Raw genomic sequence first — 20152 nt, forward strand, 5'->3', positions numbered from 1 at the left:
TCTTATTCATATCAACTAAGCCTACCTTTCTAAAGTTTTATTTAAGTAGTCTCTACACCCGACATGGGGCTTGAGCTCACGACCCTGAGATCAAGAGCCACACACTCCTTCAACTGTGCCAGCTGGGTGCCCTTGACTTTTCAAGGCTAAATCTTACATTATACTTGGTCAGAACCTAGACCTCTTTAAATGATGATAAATGTCCAAACAGTTCTAGATGAAATAATGGGGCATATATAATCTAGGTATTAGGATCCAAAGGACTCACCTGCAACTACCTTTTCTTCCTAAAGCTCACAATTATAGTTGTAGTTGATATTACACTTGGTGGAAGATTAAACTTGGTGAATGACCAGGAATTTTGCTTACTTATTATTGACTTAATAATCTAATTCCTCGGTGTCAGGTTCTGTACCACCTGCTTTCATGTTCAGGTAAACTTTGTGGTAGGAAAAATCTATGAAAATATATATTTTGCCAAAGAATTCATACTAGAGGTAGGGACCTAGATATGGTGTTCATATAGGTGGTTCGCTTAGAGGTGGGGCCTGGGGTAAGAGAGGAGTTGGAAACATTTACCAAAGGATCTTAATGGGTATAAATTTGAAATGACTAAAAATTGTAAAACATCATTGGGGATTGAGGGGAGGGATGGAATTGTGAAAGGTAGAGACACAATACAGCACAGTAAGGGGTGCCTGGGTGGCTCAGTCGGTTAAGCATCCGACTTCAACTCAGGTTATGATCTCACAGTTTGTGGGTTCAAGTCCCACGTCCGGCTCTGTGCCAACAGCTCAGAGCCTGAAGCCTGCTCTTGATTTTGTGTCTCCCTCCCTCTCTCTGTCCCTCCCCTGCTAGCACTCTGTCTCTTTCTCAAAAATGAATAAAAACATTAAAAATGTTAAAAAACAAATAGCACAGTGGTTAAGAACAGAGGTTGTGGAGCCAGTCTCCTTGAATTCATATCTCTGTATCTCCACTCACACATACTCTTGTGTGACCTTGGATAAGTAACTTCTCTCTGCTCTTAGTCTGTGAAATGAATATGGGAATAGCACCTACCTTTCTAGGGTTATTATGGGGATTAAAATAGTTAAAACATGCTACATTCTTTTTTTTCTTTAATTTCTTTTAGTGTTTGTTTATTTTTGAGAGAGAGGGTGAGTGAGGGAGGGGCAGAGAGAGGGGGAGACACAGAATCCGTAGCAGGCTCCAGGCTCCGAGTTGTCAGCACAGAGCCTGCTGTGGGGCTTGAACCTGTGAACGGTGAGATCATGACCGAAGCAAAGTCGGACACTTAACCGACTGAGCCACCCAGACGCCCCAAAACAAGCTACGTTCTTAAAGCAAATTAGACATTAGATGGTCAAGAAATGTTGACTACTAGCCCTTACCCCTCTCTTTGCGTAAAAACATTTTCATCAAAAATGGCATTTTTGAAAATTCTGATGTAATTTGCTTAATGAAAATACACACAAGCTAAGTTACTAAAAAGGATAGTGTGAGGGATGGAGTTGGAGTGGCCGAACATACCTGACAAGGATTTGGAATCTAGGTGGATCCTTGAGAACAGGGCAGAAAGAACCCTAGCAACAGACAGTGGGAAAGAACCCAGGTGTGTGGACTGTCAATTCAACAGTAGATGCCAAACCCTGGTACGTAGGCAGAGCATAGGGGCAGGGTGTTTTGATAATTGAGAGAAGGCTAGATGGGGAATCAATACCAGTGACCTCTGCATGGCATCAGAAATCCCCTGAGCCAAGATGCAAGCTATCAGGTGACCTCAGGGAACAAGAGAAAACAGAGGGTCTAAGACGGAGACCTGGGGTAGCAACTTTAGGTCCAATTTTGAAAATATTTGGAGTTACCTGACAGAAACGAGAAAGAGTTATAGGCTGCCTTTTATAGTGAGTAGAGGGCTGAGAGAGTTTGAAAAGTATCGCTCAAGTGAAAGTCAAACAACAGAGCGGAAGCAGCAGCAGTAAGATTATACTTGATGAGCTGCTTAACTAGTTCCTTACGGATTTTCGTAATCCTAGGGATCCAGAGCCTATGGCAAGATGCCGAATCTGCAGGTTAGGGGTCAGTGGTCCCTCATGTGGGGAGATGGGTAGAAGTACAGCATGTATGTAGGCATGGCAAGAAACCTGCTAATCCGAACAAGTGGCTTTTTAAGTCTGTCTTTGGTTAAATGAAAAAAAAATTCCATCAAACTGTAATCTTTTATAGTTTGATAGCTGTGTTAATACTGTTTCATATTACGCATTCATTGCGAATCTTTTTTTTTTTTTCTTTACAAAGAAATTTCTGTTCAGCTTCTGAGGTGACAAAAACATTCATACGTTCTTGGCTTCAGATTTTCTTGGAAACATTGTTTCTCAGTCTGAGATTGCAGTTTGCAGAAGTCATGCCGCTGTGAAGATAACTGTGTTGCCTCGCCCTTAACTTATATCGAATGTCATTCGTGTTGCTGTTTTGATTTCTGTTATTTCTAAGGAGATAACTTTGATTCTGCAAACGTGTCTGGCTATCTCCACATTGTTGCTTGCGATGGTCAATTGTCTCCTTAAAATCGGTATTATCATCAAGATGGAAATTCCATTGGAACAGCGTGTGTATTTGTTTCCTAGAACTACCATAACAAAGTACCACAAAGTGAGTGGCTGAAAACAACAAAAATGTATTGTCTTACAGTTCTTGAGTCCAGAAGTCCAAACTCAGTGTGTCAGCAAGGTTGGTTTCTTCTGGGGGCTCCGAGGGAAAACCTGTCATGTGCTTCTCCTATCTTTTGGTGCTGGCAGGTGTCTCAAGCTTGTTCAGCATACTTTTAACCTCTGCCTCCATCATCTAGCTTTTTTCCCTGTGTCTCCTCTGTCTCCTCTGTGTCTGTGTCCACATCTCTCTCACTTTTGTAAAGACGCTAGTCCTTGGGTTTAGGGACTGCCCTAATCCAGTATGACTTCATCTTAATTTGATTACAAATTAAGGCCCTATTTTCAAGTCAAGTCACATTCTGAAGTAATGATGTGAATTTGGGGGGCACCTTCAACCCAGTACAGTATGTAAAGTTGATCTTTAGATCTAAAGGATGGTTCATTTGAAAAAAGTTAGTTTCGAGGCACCTGGGTGACTTGGTTGGTTGAGCGTCCAACTTCAGCTCATGTCATGATCTTGTGGTTCGTGAGTCTGAGCCCCACACTGGGCTCACTGCTGTCAGTGCAGATCCCACTTGGAATCCTCTGTCCCCCTCTCTTTGCCTATCCCCTGCTTGTGTGCGCACATGCTCTCTCTCAGAGGGGGGAAAAAAAGCTTTAAAAAGAAGAAAAGAAAAATCTAGTTTCACAAAATAGATTTTTTTCTTTTTTTACAAAAGCAGTTTCTGACATTGATGAACATCTCTTTTCATGGACTGCCATAACAATTATCAGATTTCTAAAATGGTTATGACCAAATATTTTTGAAAGTGATTTTCAAGTACTATTACCTATGCTTAATAAATTTCATTTTTGTGGCTCACTATTAGACTTTCTGTAGAAGGAAAACAGATGGAGTTGTGATGATCTTGAAATCCTCCTTACTAGCCAAAATCTGAAGGTGGGAACTCCTTCAAATCAGACTTCCTTGCAGTGACAATGTATTGAGTTACCTACAGCTTTTGGATTGACTTTTGCAGCTGTATTTTATATGTTATAATCATAAAAGCCAAAATTCTTTAGTTGGGATGCCTGAAATAGTAGATCAGGATGAACTCTTGGGACTTATGCATACCCTGTATTCTCTAACTTTCATATATATTTTTTGCCTTCAGTTTTTAAAATAAAGAACTTCGCCTTTTGTGTGTGTGCCTTCCAGGCCCCCTCCTATTTCTCACTGGTCACTGTGGCTCCATTAGGAATGGACCATTAGAAGTATTGTCCACAGTAACAAATCAGTTTTCTAGACTAGACTTTTGGGTGATTGTTTTGCAAACTCAACTCATTTTTTTCTTCATTTTTAAAAAATGTTTATTTACTTTTGAGAGAAAGAGAGGCGTGAGAAGGGAGACACAGAATCTGAAGCAGGCTTCAGGCTCTGAGCTGTCAGCACAGAAGCCGACGCAGGGCTCGAACCCACGAACCGTGAGATCATGACCTGAGCCAAAGTTGGACACTTAACCGACTGAGCCACCCAGGTACCCCAAACTCAACTCATTTTTAATAATGAGTTTTGTAGGATTGTTTGCATTTCTTCAGAATGAAGAACTAGAATTTCTTGAGTTCAGAATCCTTGAGAAATAAGTAGATGTAAGATTGGAATTTGAGGGAGTTAAGTTTTCCATATTACTTGTATTCTGATATTCACTTTGGAAAGTTTCCTGAGGTTTCTAGATAGATGTACAGTATTAGGTAAGAGTAAATTTGACTTCAGACATTGTCTCAAGAAAATGTCAAAAGCAAGGGCTTTAAATTTTTTGAGCTCAGTGCTGCACAAATAAATACACTTCAGTTTATGAAGTATGTGAGAGTTGATGTTTCTTTAAAAAAAGAAAGAAAGAAAGAAGAGAAACTTTTTACCCAGAAGGACTACCATACAGTAAGAGCCAAACATTTAAGGTATCTCCAGAAATTGAGAGCAATGAATCTTTTTTAAAAAAAAATCACAATCTTCAGTGATCCCACTTTTTAAAACCTCTCATTTATCATGAGCTGTCAAGTTCTGGATAGTTTCCTAGATCTCAGTTTTAAAAATTTCACTGATACCAGGGGACTCAATAACAGAAACTTAAATGTCTGAGAGGTACATTCGAGTAATCAATCCACTAGTCTCTGTCAACTTTCTCTTAGGAGAAGAAAAAAACCCTTTTGTTTTTTTCCCCCAATCATTTCCAAAAGCTCCATGTTAAAGACAAACGATGACTGAGGGAATATATACAGAACATTCATCAAGTTTTGTAGAAAAGAGAGTAAAGGCACTAAGGCCATGTGTTTTTGGATTTTGCAAAATATTTGAGGGATCACCTCTCTGTGATTGATTGTTTTACTTACCATTTTATAAGGCTATATATTTATTTATTTAAAAATCAGTTTCGGGTGTCTGGGTGGCTCAGTCAGTTCAGCGACTGACTCTTCATTTCAGCTCAGGTCATGATCTCACGGTTGTGAGATCAAGCCCCACATCGGGGCTCCATGCTAGGCATGGAGCCTGCTTAAGATGCTCTCTCTCTCCACCCCCCCCCTCTCTTTCTCTCAAAAATTTGTTTCAATAAAAATTTTAAAAAGTCAGTTTCATATTTGCTTTTCCAAATAATTGATGTTGGGTACAATCTGAACTAAATCTAGATAATGGTTGAGTTTAGACTTTAAGACAATACACTTCGTCTGAACTTTTTATATATATTTTCACATTTGTAACCCTGCCTCTTACATGGCCATTATATTTGGTAAATTTGATCTATTTATAATGAAAGATTTTTTTTTCTCACCCTGCCAATGTCTAAGCAAGTAACTGCCCCTCTTTTCCCCAATCTCAGCCTTTCAATATGGGAGCCTGGTTCACTGTTCCTTGCAACAGGTAATATTGATCAATAAAATATTCTTCATCAAGTATTGGTACTTTAGTGAGAAAGAGATTAGATTCATCCTTTGTTTTGTCCAGTGGTTGAATACTTTTAGTCTGGCTCACCCTGCTGAATTTTGACCTAGCAACCTGCTTAGAATTTTCACATTTACTGCTCTTCACCTAGATGTTGTCAAAGTGTACATTTAAAACATAACTACTGTGTCCCAGTTGTACCAGCGCAGGATGTATTTTTCATGTTTGCTAAAATAATTTATCTTAATTAGTGTATTATTTTTCTTTATAAAACAAAGTTTGAAACCGTAACATTCTCAAAACTGTGCCCTCCAATTGATAGTTTTCTTTTATCTGTGTGTGTGTGGGGGGGGTTGTTTTTTTGTCAATAAACACTGAGCCAGCTATCAAATTCCATTAAGGACACTTAGCAACATGATGGGTTGTTGTTAACCATTACCAGTTTATTTTGTTGTTTGTTGTTTTCATTGACTTTTTAAGTTTCGATTTTAACTAAGGCTTAGATTAATAGTATTTTTTACTAATCAGTTGTCGAGTCATTGTTTTCTGACTTATATTAAAGTTTAGAATTTATAATTGTATTTTAAAGTATACTCAACAGAAGCCATTTGAAAAGATTCTGGCAATAGGCCAGAGAGAGTTACGTTTCTACATTTATACCAATTTGATAGTCATACAAGACTTTACTAGTTTCAGAGCATTTATCATTTCTGTTTTGATGGTAAATATTGTGATCCTATAATGTATTTTCAGGCACCACAGTAAGGAAAGGCTGTAATCAAGGTTGTAATAGCTGTATATACTTCTAGGAAATGACAGTATTTTGAGTCATTCCATCTTTTTTTTTTTTTTTGTCAACTCTTTCATACCTACTAAGATCTGTAACCATAAATAATTACATACTTGGTAAAGAACAATTGGTAATCTGAGGCAAATTATTAAACCTCAGAGTTCTTATCTGTAAAGTGGGTATATTGCCAGCATAATCTGTTTTTGAAAGTTAATTTATTTCATTATAAATAGTCAAAGGCCCTCAACTCTTTCAAAATTGATGCTGAATTAATTAACTGTAGGGGTAAAAGTGTAAACTTGAACAACATTTATTGTTAGTTACCCAGGGCACAATCAGTGTCATTTTGATAACCTCCAAGTAAGACATAGTATTCATCTGTTAGGTTAACAGTTAGAAGTTCCAAAATATTGATCAATGCCCATGTGGCAGTGTCTTCATATGAATTTGAGCCAGTTTAAGGGCCTTTCCTCTGCATTTTGTTCCTTTTTGTTTGGAACTCAAAATTGTGTTGAATGTTCCATGATATTTTATGGTACCATTCATCTTTGCCTATCTCCTGAAGATACTTGATCAGCATAGCTTCTGATACTCCTTGTCTTTATGCATCTTATGTATCTGGCTTCCAAAATACTGATAGAGAGGACCAAGATACGGGGTGACAAATTATGAGGAAGCAATATTGGATCGTGGAAAGAGCTCTGGACTAGGAGAACGTAGATCACCCTGGTGATGCTTCGTGTATGCTCTTGGGCACATCTCTTTATGAAGACTTCTTTCATTAGTTATCTAATCTCGAAAAGAAAAGATTTGGACCAGATATCCTTTTAATTTTGACTTCAAAACCTTCAAAGAATTAAGTGAAAGGCACTTCTTTGACTTACTGGTGTAATATGTTGGTGGATACATCTTAATATTTAAAAGTCTAGTTACTTATAGAAAAGGTGTTCCTCGTGTATTTAGGTTAAGCAGATTACCACTAAACAACTGGACAGTTTGTACATCTGCTTTTCTGCGCATGCTAGATGGACATCATACAATTCAGTCTGTTCACAAGCACTAAAATTTTTAGCCCTTACTTATAGCCTGTTCCTCACAGTCAATGGTATTTATAAAATGCCTGCATAAAATGTATGCGATAGGCCTGTTTTTCTCCATACATTTCACTGAAAGAGTAGATTTTGACCATGAACAATCTGTGAATGGCTTGGTAGTGCTAATATATATCATTATTATGATTTTATAGTAATATCTAATACTTGAGCATTGTAGCTTTAGAAAAATCACTCAACACTTCTTAGTTTCCTCGCATCTGTAAAATGTGATCCTTGAATCTCATCTGAAATATTCCAAGAGAACTCTCATAGAGTCAATAGCCATTATAGCAATAAGACCCTAGTGCTTTGTGGGATAATTAAATCTTCCATTGGGGCACTTAGAAAATGTCATCTGTATTACTTGGTGCTATTCAGTGCCCGTTGTTGGTTGTTTTTTTGTTTTTTGTTTTTTTTTCTTGACTTTTATCTATGTGTAGTTTGGTTTTTCCAAGTCTGTTGATTTTCATGTCAGTTGTATGTAAAATCTTGGCTAGCAGTTGAAAGTAAGTAGTTCATGCCTTTTAGAATTTAAAATGAAGAAAACTTCACTGGTCGATCTGAGGATGTGGCTTGTTATAGTTTGTGCAGGGTCCAAGTTGTTTTCTAAAACTGTAAACACCTTCACAATTTTACAGTAAATTTCATTAAGAAAAACTCTAACTCCATAAACCAGTGTGTGTTATTGTTGCTGCTGTTGTTTTAACCAAATATGCTGCCTTGAAATCTTGGCATATCTTTGATTTTTGTTTTAAATATGGAACAATAGGCCTGGTACTTGAAAGTACAGCCATCTTTTTTGCTTATGTTCTAGAGAAAGCTGTTAAAACTGCCAAGAATTAAGTTTGGAAAGACTTTTTATAATAATTTTTCATAAGATTGTTTTGACCATTCCCAGCCCAGAACTAATACAAACCAGATTGCTTTGGGAGGAGTTGTGATACAGTAAAATAATTCAAGTCAGCCACCACTTATGGAGTCCCCTGCCATTGTGAGGACTACAGACGTAAGCAAAGAGTTCTGGAAAATTGAACTAGAAGTAGCTAAGAGTCAAGAAAAAGTGAAAAACAAATGGACATTGAGTAATATAGATGGCATTTTCTAAGTGCCCAAATGGAGGACAATTTAATTATCACCCAAATCACTAGGATCTTACTGCCATTTTTTTTAATATCAAAGAATCATTTCCGACTCCCTCCCATCTCTAGCGTATATTCATTTCCTCCCTCCCCGTCTCAAGTACATACACGCACTTCTTTTCCTTGTGTTTCCCATTTGACCATAACTTTTAGAGTTTCTGGAGTAGTGTTTTTCAAACGGTGGGTCATAACCCATTAGTAGAACAAGAATCTATTTGACCAATTTTTTTTTTTTTTTTTAGTGGTTTTCAACGTTTTTATTTATTTTTGGGGACAGAGAGAGACAGAGCATGAACGGGGGAGGGGCAGAGAGAGAGGGAGACACAGAATCGGAAACAAGCTCCAGGCTCTGAGCCATCAGCCCAGAGCCTGACGCGGGGCTCGAACTCACAGACCGTGAGATCGTGACCTGGCTGAAGTTGGACGCTTAACCGACTGCGCCACCCAGGCGCCCCTGACCAATTTTTTTAATGAAAAAGATTAAAATAGAAAATACCAGAATGTACTACATAGAGAAAGTATCACAAATTTATTTCAGCTAAATATCTCATGTATTTGTATGTGATTACAATATAAAATGTATTTTTTATTGTGGATTGCCATTTTTAGAGTTTGAAATCCATCATTCTAGAGTATTTCATCTATTTGTACCTTAAACCTAAATTTCTTTAAATATACATGTTGGGTGGTTACTGCATAAATATTTAGATAAGATTTTTTTAACTGGAATTTTTGTTTATGCCTGATATCTTGTTTTTAATCTGCACGGCCAGAGGAAAACCCATAGTGTTGACAATGTTTTATGATGTTACTTTTTTAAAAAATCTGTTTTTCTGCATCATTTTGAATTAAAAGAATCCTCTTAGAAGACCAATATTTTTCCCCTAATAGAGTTCGTACTGGTTTATATTGCTCCAAAGTACTAGAAAGCATGCCTGTGTATGTGCAACATTAAAAATAGGATTGATTCAGGGATGCCTAGGTGGGTCAGTTGGTTGAATGTCCAACTTTGGCTCAGGTCATAACCTCACGATTCATGGGTTTGGGCCCCACGTTGGGCTTGCTGTTGTCAGCATAGAGCCTGCTTCAGATCCTCTGTCCCTCCCCTCTCTCTCTCTGCCCCTCCTGCGTGGTCTCTCTCTCTCTCTCTCTCAAAAATAAATATAAGTAAATAAAGGATTGGTTGATTAAAACCACAGTTAGATGTCACTTTACACCTGTCAGAATGACTAAAGTCAAACAAACCCACAAAAAATAACAAGTGTTAGTGAGGAAGGGGGGAAAATTGTGCATTGTTGTCTCGTGCATTGTGTTTTGTGCATTGTTGGTGGAATGCAAACTGATGCAGCCAGTGTGGAAAACAGTATGGAGGTTCCTCAAAAAATTAAAAATAGAATGTAGGGGGAGATTCTAGTTTTTCTTAATCCTGAACAACTAAACTAAGCATAAATATTTCTGCTTCTGGGGGATATGGGAAACAATTCAGTTCCAGGGCTCCTTCTCTTTAAAATTAACCAACCCTATTTTTTTTTTTAATTCAAGTGTAGTTAACATACAATGTTATATTAGTTTCAAGTGTACAATATGATTCAACAGTTCTATACATTTGTTCATCAAGATAACTGTACTCTTTGGGGTGCCTGGGTGGCTCAGTCCGTTAAGCGTCTTACTCTTGATTTCGGCTCAGGTGATGATCTCATGGTTTGTGAGTTCAGGCCCCACGTTGGGCTCTGCTCTGACAGCATGGAGCCTGTTGGGATTCTCTCTCTCCCTCTCTCTGCCTCTCCCTTGTTCGTACTCTCTCTCCCTCTCTAAATAAATAAACATTAAAAAAAATTTTTTTAAAGAGAAGTAAATAATGTATGTAAAGTTCAGTGGCTAGCACATAGTAAGAGCTCAGTAACTGATATTGTGGTTTTTTTTTAATTTCTTGAGTGTAGTTGATACAATGTTACATTAGTTTCAGGTGTACCGTATAATAATTCAACTCTATATATGGCTTAGTATTCGTAACGGCTAGAGATTTTCTAACAATTACAAGTTGTTTCTTTAGTAATGGGTCATCATAGCATTTAAAAGAAGCTATCAGCTTAACAATAGCTATTCTAAGGTCATACAACAGTTGATGGAAATGCAAAGACTTGAAACCTGGTCTCTATCCTCAGTCCAGTACTCTGCACCATTCTGCTTTTTGCTTGAAAGAATTACATAGAAATTTTTAGAATGTAATTAAAAGTTTTTTAGTCTAATAACCAGCTAAAGTTCTAGAATATTTTAACCATATTCAAGTGAAAATACTTCATAGAGAGCAATCATATTTAAACCGATCTGACCACAACACAATTTTTTTAAAGTTCCATAACAAAGCCAACAGTTGAAATATTTCATTTGTTGTGTCTTCTGGCTTACAAAGACTAGTGCTGCTGAAATCTGAACACTATCCATTAACTACTTTCTTACAGTATTTTGTCTGTCGGGGCTTCATATTCTAACTGTTCTTTTTACTTGAGTAAACTGTTATGTAACTAGATTTTAAGTACTCCTTAAAATTCCTTTGTGTTAGCAGTAAACTGTTTTAAGGAGCTCAGATGGACCTATTATAAATAGCTTCTAAGAGTACGAGGTTCCAAAGATTGGTTACACTTCTGGACTACTGATAAAAAAACCCATTGGATATGAAAAAAAGTTTCTTAGAGTTGGTGCTCTGTTGCGCCACATTTTTGGGTAATAGCAAGGTGATGAAAAATACTATGTTTGTAAGCCAAGCTAATAACAGTACCGCAAAACCTAATTTCTGAAGACTATCACATGACCAGAGTCATTCTATTAATAGTGGATGTTGTAACAAAACAAAACAAAACAACCTAGCCCCTTTATCCTGTGAAGGGTCCATTTATTTGATCATCACATATTCATTGTTCATTGCATGTTTTCTCTCAATTTTTAGATTAATGATTTAGGATCTGGAAGACTCACTTATATAAAAGCTCATTTTTACATTTTCTTTCCTGATTAGTTGCTTTCTAGTCACAAAATCAGATTTTCACTAAAGTGATATGACATAAAGTGACTTAATCCTATTTCATGAATTTTTTGTGTAGTACACGAAAGTAATTCAAACTTCTAGAATGTTGTAGAGTGATGTTGTCAAATAGAAGCTAACAAAGTTTTAACATGTTTTACAAAAATTATTTTTAACAAATTAGTTTACATTTTTTTAACTTTGTAATTTAACTTTATTTTTTTATTTTTTAAAATTTACATCCAAATTGGTATATAGTAGTTTACATTTCTAAGACCAGAATTAATACAAGATTTTTTTACTTTATTAAATTTTAATTCCAGTAGAGTTAACATATATTCAACAGTTCTCTATTAGTACTCATCAAGATAAGTGTACTCTCATCCTTTTCACCTATTTCACCCATCCCCCAACCAACCTCCCTTCTGGTAACCATCTGTTCTCTATATTTAAGAGTCTCTTTTTTGGTTTCTCTCTCTCTCTCTCTCTCTCTCTCTCTCTCTCTCTCTCTTTTTTCCTTTGTTCATTTGTTTTCTTTCTTCAATTCCACATATGAGTGAAATCATATGGTATTTGTCTTTCTCTCACCGGCTTATTTCATTTAGCATTATACTCTCTAGTTGCATTCATGTTGTTGCGTGTGTGTGTGTGTGTGTGTGTGTGTGTGTGTGTGTGAGACATCTTTACCCATTCATCTTTTGATGAACAACACTTAAGCTGCTTCTATAATTTGGCTATTGTAAATAATGCTGCAATAAACATAGGGGTACACATATTCCTTCAAGTTGATGTTTTCACATTCTTAGAGTAAATACCCAGTAGTAGTGTAATTACTGGATCAATGGGTAGTTCTGTTTTCAATTTTTTGAGGAACCTCCATACTGTCTTCCACAGTGGCTGCACCAGTTTGCATTCCCACCAACACTGCACAAGGGTTCCTTTTTCTCCACATCCTCGCCAACGCTTGTCTTTTGAGTTTTTTATTTTAGCCATTCTGACAGGTGTGATGTGATATCTCATTGTAGTTTCTATTTGCATTTCCCTGATGATGAGTGATGTTGAGCATCTTTTCATGTGTCTGTTGGCCATCTGGATGTTTTCTTTGAAGAAATGTCTGTTCAGCATGTCTTCTGCCTATTTTTACTTGGGTTATTGGGGTTTTGGGGTGTTGAGATCTGTAAGTTCTTCATATATTTTGGATACTAACACTTTATCAAATATGTCATTTGCAAATATCTTCTCCCATTCAGTAGGTTGTCTTCTATTTTTTGTAGGTTCTTTTGCTGTGCAGAAACTTTTTATTTTTTTTATTTAAAAATTTTTTTTTCAACGTTTATTTATTTTTGGGACAGAGAGAGACAGAGCATGAACGGGGGAGGGGCAGAGAGAGAGGGAGACACAGAATCGGAAACAGGCTCCAGGCTCTGAGCCATCAGCCCAGAGCCCGACGCGGGGCTCGAACTCATGGGCCGCGAGATCGTGACCTGGCTGAAGTCGGACGCTTAACCGACTGCGCCACCCAGGCGCCCCTGGAAACTTTTTATTTTGATGTAATTCCAATAGTTTATTTTTGCTTTTGTTTCTCTTGCCTCAGGAGACATGTTTAGAAAGATGTTGTTACAGCCGATGTCAGAAAAATTACTGCCTGTGCCCTCTTCTGGATTTTTATGGTTTTAGGTCTGACATTTAGGTCCTCTATGCACTTGAGTTTATTTTTGTGTATGGTGTAAGAAAATGGTCCAGTTTCATTCTTGTGCATGTCGCTACACAGTTTTCCCAATACCATTTGTTGAAGAGACTCTCTCTAATTGCATATTATTGCCTCCTTTGTTAAAGATTAATTGACCTGACCCTTAAATTGCAAGTTTATTTCTGGGCTTTCTGCTCTTTTCCATTGATCTATGTGTTTATTTTTGTGTCAGTACCATACTGTTTTTATTACTACAGCTTTATGTTATCACTTGAAGTCTGGGAATTGTGATGCCTTGTTTTGTTTAACTTGTCAGAATTGCTTTGACTGTTTGGAGTCTTTTATGGTTCCATACAAATTTTAAGATTGTTTGTTCTAGTTCTGTGGAAAATGCAGTTGGTGTTTTGATAGAGATTGCACTAAACCTATAGATTACCTTAGGTCATATGGGCATTTTAACAATATTTGTTCTTCCAATCTATGAGCATGGGATGTCTTTCCATTGCTTTGTGTCGTTTTCAATTTCTTTCATTAGTATTTTATAGTTTTCAGAGGTTTCTCACCTTTTTGGTTAAGTTTATTCTGAGGCATCTTATTATTTTTCGTACAATTGTGAAGGTAGTTGTTTTCTTAATGTTCTGCTGCTTCATTATTAGTGTATAGAAATGCAGCAGATTTCTGTACATTGACTTTGTATCCTGTGACCTTTCTCAATTCTTTTTATCAGTTCTAGTAGTTTTTTTGGTGGAGTCTTTAGGGTTTTCTTTATATAGTGTCATGTCATCTGGTGCAAGAATTTTTAATGTCTTATAATTAGTTTGCTTGGTCTAAGTTGCACCAAGGTAACTTTAGAGATGAATTCTATCAGAGCAGACTATTATTAGAGACAAATATAGTAATCTCCCTGGTTGTTACTGTGTTTTAAAGATGAGACCAGATATCTCTGGTCTTTATTAGAGATATAGATCCCTAAGAGGAAAGTGGCCTTTAATTTCTCCCTCCTGGATCTATCTAGAAAAGTGTGATTATCCTGATAATTAAGTGAATCAGGTATTCTTACGGTTTCTGAATAACTTTTTGCTGTTTCTTACTTGGATTTGTAGCACTATGTGCTGAAGTTATTTAGTCTGGCAACCTGAATAATTCCTACATTTCCTCTAGGAAGTTGAATCATTTGAAAAACTTATAGCTGTGTTTCTCTCATGTTAATAAATTACATTCACTATAAAATGTAGTGGTCATTAAGTATGGCCAAAGTTTGGTCTAAAATAAAAAAAAAATGTGTGAATAAGAGAAAAGAGAAGCTCTAGTGACAGTACTCACTAATTGTGGAAATTTTGCCATTATAGATGTGATTTTTTTTTTCTATCACTTCTCGGCTTTTTGGCTAAGATCAAATGTAGATGTGATTTTTTTTTTTTTTTAAGCTTTATTTATTTTTGAGGGAGAGAGAGAAAACGAGGACGAGCTGGAGAGGGGCAGAGACAGAATCCAAAGCGGGCCCAGTTTCTGAACTGAACCTGCCCAACACAGGGCTCGAACCATGAGATCATGACCTGAGCGGAAGTCAGACGCTTAACCACTGAGCCACCCAGGCAATCCTAGATGTGATATCTTACTTTGGAGATTTTGATAGTTGCTCCCTCTAAAAATTCAGTTAGCAGCTGATGACATAATAGAATCACAAGTTTTCGTTACTTCTGAAAATATCAATTTCCAATTTAGCATTATAATCAAAGATATTTTTACTTTAATAAGAAATTGTTCTAATATTTTTTGAGAAGCTACTTTTTAAAGAAAGCTGCCACTGTTAGCCTCTGGGCAAAAAAAAAAAAAAGTTCTGTTTGACCTCCATAAAATCTGAATTTAATAATGAACTTATCATGAATGTCCTCCTTTGTGTTTATTAATGCAGGTAACAAAGGGAGTCCTTCGACTTGAAGCATGAGTTCAGATGCCAGCCAAGGTGTGGTCACTACTCCTCCTCCCCCCAGCATGCCTCACAAAGAGAGATATTTTGACCGCATCAATGAGAATGACCCAGAATACATTCGGGAGAGGAACATGTCTCCTGATCTACGGCAAGACTTCAACATGATGGAGCAGAGGAAACGAGTTACTCAGATCTTGCAAAGTCCTGTGAGTTGAAATAATCAGAAGGCTATACTTTTTCTTCTCTCTGGAGACCTTGATACAGGGAGGTAGGAGGTACCTTAAAGTACGCTCACAATAGAAGGGTGAAGGCAGAGTGACTCCTAGTTGCCCCCAGGCTTTCAGAGGTAAAATGAACACCTCATTTACAGATTTAATTTGCAAAGCTTTAATAACAAACTAGTGTTGTCTTGGTGTTGTAAGTTTTCTTTGTGTGATTTCTGAGTGTAACGCTTCATTAAAGGAGGACAAAAGATGGGGCCGAGCTAGGATCCCCAATTCAGAGTGAGTATCTGTGTAAAAAAGAAAGGCATGACTGAATTGTCAAGAGCCAAGAAACATATTTTCTTTCTTTGTGCACCCTGACACTCAGAGCAGCAGAGGAAGACTTCAAGCTTCTGCGGTGATGTGTGATCTGGCAGCCTAATGTGACATACACCTAATGCAGGCACATAGATGCACATAGATGCACACGTACCAAACTAACTGCACTAAAAGTGGATTATAAACTGAAGCTGAAAATTTTGTCTGCACAGTAATATTCAGACTTTGTAAATCACATTAAAGTGATTTGTTAGTTTTCTTACAAGCCCTTAGTGGAATTGCAACGGTCACATATCAGTGATGGAAAATGAGAGAGAATACCTTGATTTAACATGCAAAATGAATTAGTAACTTTATGCATAATGAAGATCACAGACCCCTTAAGGTAGAGTTCAACAAACATAGACACATGAGGCCCGTGTTAGGGTTAATTAGGCTTCCAACTTAGGTACTAAGATAAGCACTAAGGCATAGAACTGCCTAAGGTGGCCCTGGTAAATCATTTTTGTTGTGCCCTTGTGAATTTAATCACAGAGGTTGAGCCCGAAGCCAAAGGGGAATTCTACTCTGAGTAACTCTGCTACACCAGTGGCCTAGATAAAAGCAAGTACAAGTTATAAAAGCAATGCAAACTTTGAGGAATTTAAGTATAGCTTAACTTTAAACCTATCCTTTAAATAAACCCATAAAGAAATCTTTTCCCAATGGAAAGGAGATTAACCAGAGGATTCATCATGAGGGAGTAAATGTTCAGTGCCTTCTTTAATGCAAATCTAAATTCTGTGTTTATAAATACTTGAAGGGCACATTAATTATTTGGATCAAAATAGATATATTTCCTCTTCTAAAGAAACTCACTCCACTTTTGAGGGCTAACTTATTAACCAAATGATTATAGTAACAGATAGTATAAAGTAACAGAGAATGAGATGAAGTTCAGGTTTTGTTCAAAGTTGTTAAATATTGAGATTTCTCTGGGAAGTGCTCCAAAGAGGACCAGTTTTAACTGTAAAGTTTAAAAGTAAAAAGTACTGAGCTGCATTTCTATGCCAGGGTTTTCGTTTTAATTTCCCCATTAAATAAAGACAGCATAACTTCGAGTAGATCTAATTTTTTTATACCTAAAAAAATTTCCATTTGTAAATTGGCTGGAATTACCAATTGTATTTATGCCTTAGGGAACTTAATGAAATAATGGGAAAAGCAAGACATATAGATTGTCATTTCTGTATTCACATAGCAAGAATGGTAATTTTCAGCCCAGAGAGGAACAAAGAAGATTTAAAAGAATTGTGGTTTGACCATTTTTTTCCCTAGATCTTTGCTAGTGAATTTAAAATCTCATTTGTGAAAGACTTAGAAAAGACATAAATTTTGTCTTCCTGCCATGTTTTGGGGCAGTGGTTTTCAAATTTCTTTTAATACAACAAACCTTTCAACAAAGAAATGATCCCTGGCGACCTGCATTAGTATCTATTGCTAAATAACAAACTACCCCAAAATTTAGCAACTTAAAACAGCAAGCTTTTATTACCTCATTGTTTCTATGGGTGAGGAATTCAGGAGCAGCTTAGTTAAGTGTTTCTGGCTCAAGGTCTCTCACAGAGTTGCAGTCAAGACATCATCCATGGCTTCCGTCACCTGAAGACCTGACTGGCCTGGAGATTTCTGCCCTTGAGATGGGTCACCATCTTTTCCCAGTAGAAAAGCCACATGGCTGTTGGCCAAGGACCACAGTTCCTTGCCATCTGGACCTTTACCTGAGACGGTTTGAATGTTCTCCTCCAGAGCAAGTATCTGGGAGAGAACCAAGAGGAGTCTGCAGTGCATTTTATGACCTAATCTCAGGCCTGAAACACCCATCACTTCCACCATATCTATAGTTAGAAGTGAGTCACTAAGTTCAGCTCATACAGGAGCTAAAGAAGGAGAGAGGAATTAAGATCCACCTTTTGAAGGGAGACTTGTCCCCTCTCTGACCACAATTTAGTTGAAAAGCATTGAAGTCTGCCACAATTTATTTACCTTGCTCCCTCATGCAAAATGCACTCACTGTCTCCTAACACTCCTGCAAAAGCTTCAGCTCATTATAATATTTGCTTGAATCCAGAATCTCATCATCTAACTCTGGTCCAGCTACAGATGGTGCCCCTCAGGTGTGATTCCTTAAGTACAGGTCCTCTCACTCTGTACACCTGAGAACTAAAGAACTCAATCTGCCCCCCCACACACACACACAGCCAATGGTGGGGCAAGCAAAGATAACTGCTACTGAACATTCCTGTTCTAAAAGGGGGGAGTTAGGGGTACAGAGGAATAACTGGTTCATAGCAGGTGTGAAATCCATCTGGGCAAATGTTTAGAAGTTCCCTTAATGAAGACGTAGTCCTACTTTCCAGGGGTGACTCTCGCTAGTGGCTCTGCCTTCTGGGCTTTTGGTTCCACCCTCTGAGTCTTCTTTCCTTTTCCTTGAAAGTTAGCCTGTGTTCTTTTCTCAGCCTTCTTCCTTCTTGTAGAGGTTTTGAGGTTCAAAGACCTCTTCTTTTGGAACTACCTTTGTTCCTTCAGGCCCAAGCTTGCAGTGTTTCTGCAAATATAGTTCTCTTAAAACCTGTGTGGGTCTCCTGTGAATATTGGAGTTCACTCTTTTCGACAAAACCCATAACCACTAATGATCAAATCAAAGATATGACTAATTTCTTGTTTGTAAGAAACAAGTTTGTAAGCCTTCTATTTAAAATGCTGAGTTTATTTGGGAAGAAAGGAAAATAGGGAAACTAATAAAAGCAAAGTATAATACTTGTTTTTATTAAGCCCCTTATTAGCACCTATTATGGGCACTATTATGTATCAAATCCTATTTAATCCTCAGAACAACTCAAACAGAAAAGTATTAATATCCCTAGTTTACAGATGAATAAACTGAAAGTTAGAGGTGTTAAATAACTTGCTAAAGTTTTTACAAGTTTAGTTAAATTGTGGGCTCTGAATGTAAACTCCAAAACTCAGACTTAACCAGTAGGTTGTACCACTTAAAGCATTCAATAACAATGAAAAAATTCACCCATATATTGTTTTATTCATCTTCGAATTCTGTTGTTCAGGTTCATTTAACCCAACATAGGAAGAGTTTCCAATCACAAGACATTTTGGTGTCTGTAAATTTGTTTGACAAACACAGTACCTTACTGCCTTGAGCTGAGAAAATAAGAAAAAAGAATGTTTCATCTTGACTCCCAAGTATTACTTCTAGGAATTTCATGATCTTTCGTAATGTGTGTGTGTGTGTGTGTGTGTATGTGTGTGTGTGTGTGTGTGTATAGATATATATATAGATATACACACACACACACACATATATATATTTTTTAGTATATTGTAATGTGTATGTATATTTAAACCTAATAAAGTGTTTGTCTTAGAAATCAAGTGCTGGTGAGTAAACAAGGTTTAGCTAGAGATCTTGTTAATGCAGCAGGGAGAATCTACAAGTTTTCTTTAACCAGTACACCACTCATACATATGCCTATGGAAACCCTAGATTATCATTAACCCCCTTATCTCAGAATGAGGTGTCTAAGGCAAACTGTTGGAATTAAATGATGTTTCATCAAAGTTAAAGATGCATATAAGTTGAAAAATTAACAGTACATTGTGCATAGTAGATATTTAGTAAAATTCTATGTACATCGATGGACGGATATATGAATAGCTAGGTGGGCTTTGAGTCATTAAACTCTTGAAGGTTGTCTATCAAGCTCCTGTTGAACTTAACAGCTTAATGTGGAAAATAGTTGGTGGGTTTCAGAAAAAGAATGAATGTTCTCAAACCTCACCACTATGGAAAGCTGTTTAATCTGGTTGAGAAATGTGCAATGCTACTCTGAAAGATAGAACAACAGGAACTTATAGGTAGTGATAGCTCAGGCATGTGACACACTAACATTTCTTAATAACAGGGCAATATGTAATGCTACAAGCTACTTCAAATATAGGAGAAACTTCAAAGCCATATATATTTCAGAATATCACTATAAGGCCTAAAATGTTAACAGCGCACCTAGTTGGTCAGAATCACCGTCATTTATCTGGTCACGTTAGAAGCTTAAGATAAAGGTATTCTTTATTAATTTTGTTTGCATTTTTATTACATACTAGCTTCAAGAAAAGAGTATTCTAACCTTTAGCTTCATATTAATTAAGACTTAGGTAGAGGATAAAGACCATCCAGAAGAAAATTTGGTTTATTTCTTTTTTCTCCTTTCAACAGGACCAGTGGTAATCTATTTCCAAATGAATACATTTCTTAATGGAGAAATTCTAAGTAAGTTTGTTATGCTCCTAATCCCACTTTGGGAGAGATCTAATAAC

The 20152-nt window shown here is 36.9% G+C and overlaps 1 protein-coding gene across 12 annotated transcripts in view; it reads left to right on the forward strand.

Annotated features, from left to right (window-relative positions):
• ADD3 (adducin 3) overlaps positions 1-20152 on the forward strand; it is a 125964-nt gene that overhangs the window by 80748 nt on the left and 25064 nt on the right. For 10 of the 12 annotated variants that reach the window (XM_043597478.1, XM_043597472.1, XM_043597480.1 and 7 more), the window contains exon 2: positions 15222-15445. In XM_043597478.1, coding sequence (XP_043453413.1) covers positions 15251-15445 — 195 coding nt within the window. In that variant the 5' untranslated portion in view covers positions 15222-15250. Of the gene's footprint in view, positions 1-5514; positions 5551-15221; positions 15446-20052; positions 20106-20152 lie in introns of those variants that run through there. The other 2 variants (XM_043597482.1, XM_043597483.1) reach the window with 2 other exon arrangements.

This window comes from Prionailurus bengalensis, chromosome D2 (assembly GCF_016509475.1).
Source record: "Prionailurus bengalensis isolate Pbe53 chromosome D2, Fcat_Pben_1.1_paternal_pri, whole genome shotgun sequence".
In the NCBI taxonomy this organism is placed as follows: domain Eukaryota; kingdom Metazoa; phylum Chordata; class Mammalia; order Carnivora; family Felidae; genus Prionailurus; species Prionailurus bengalensis.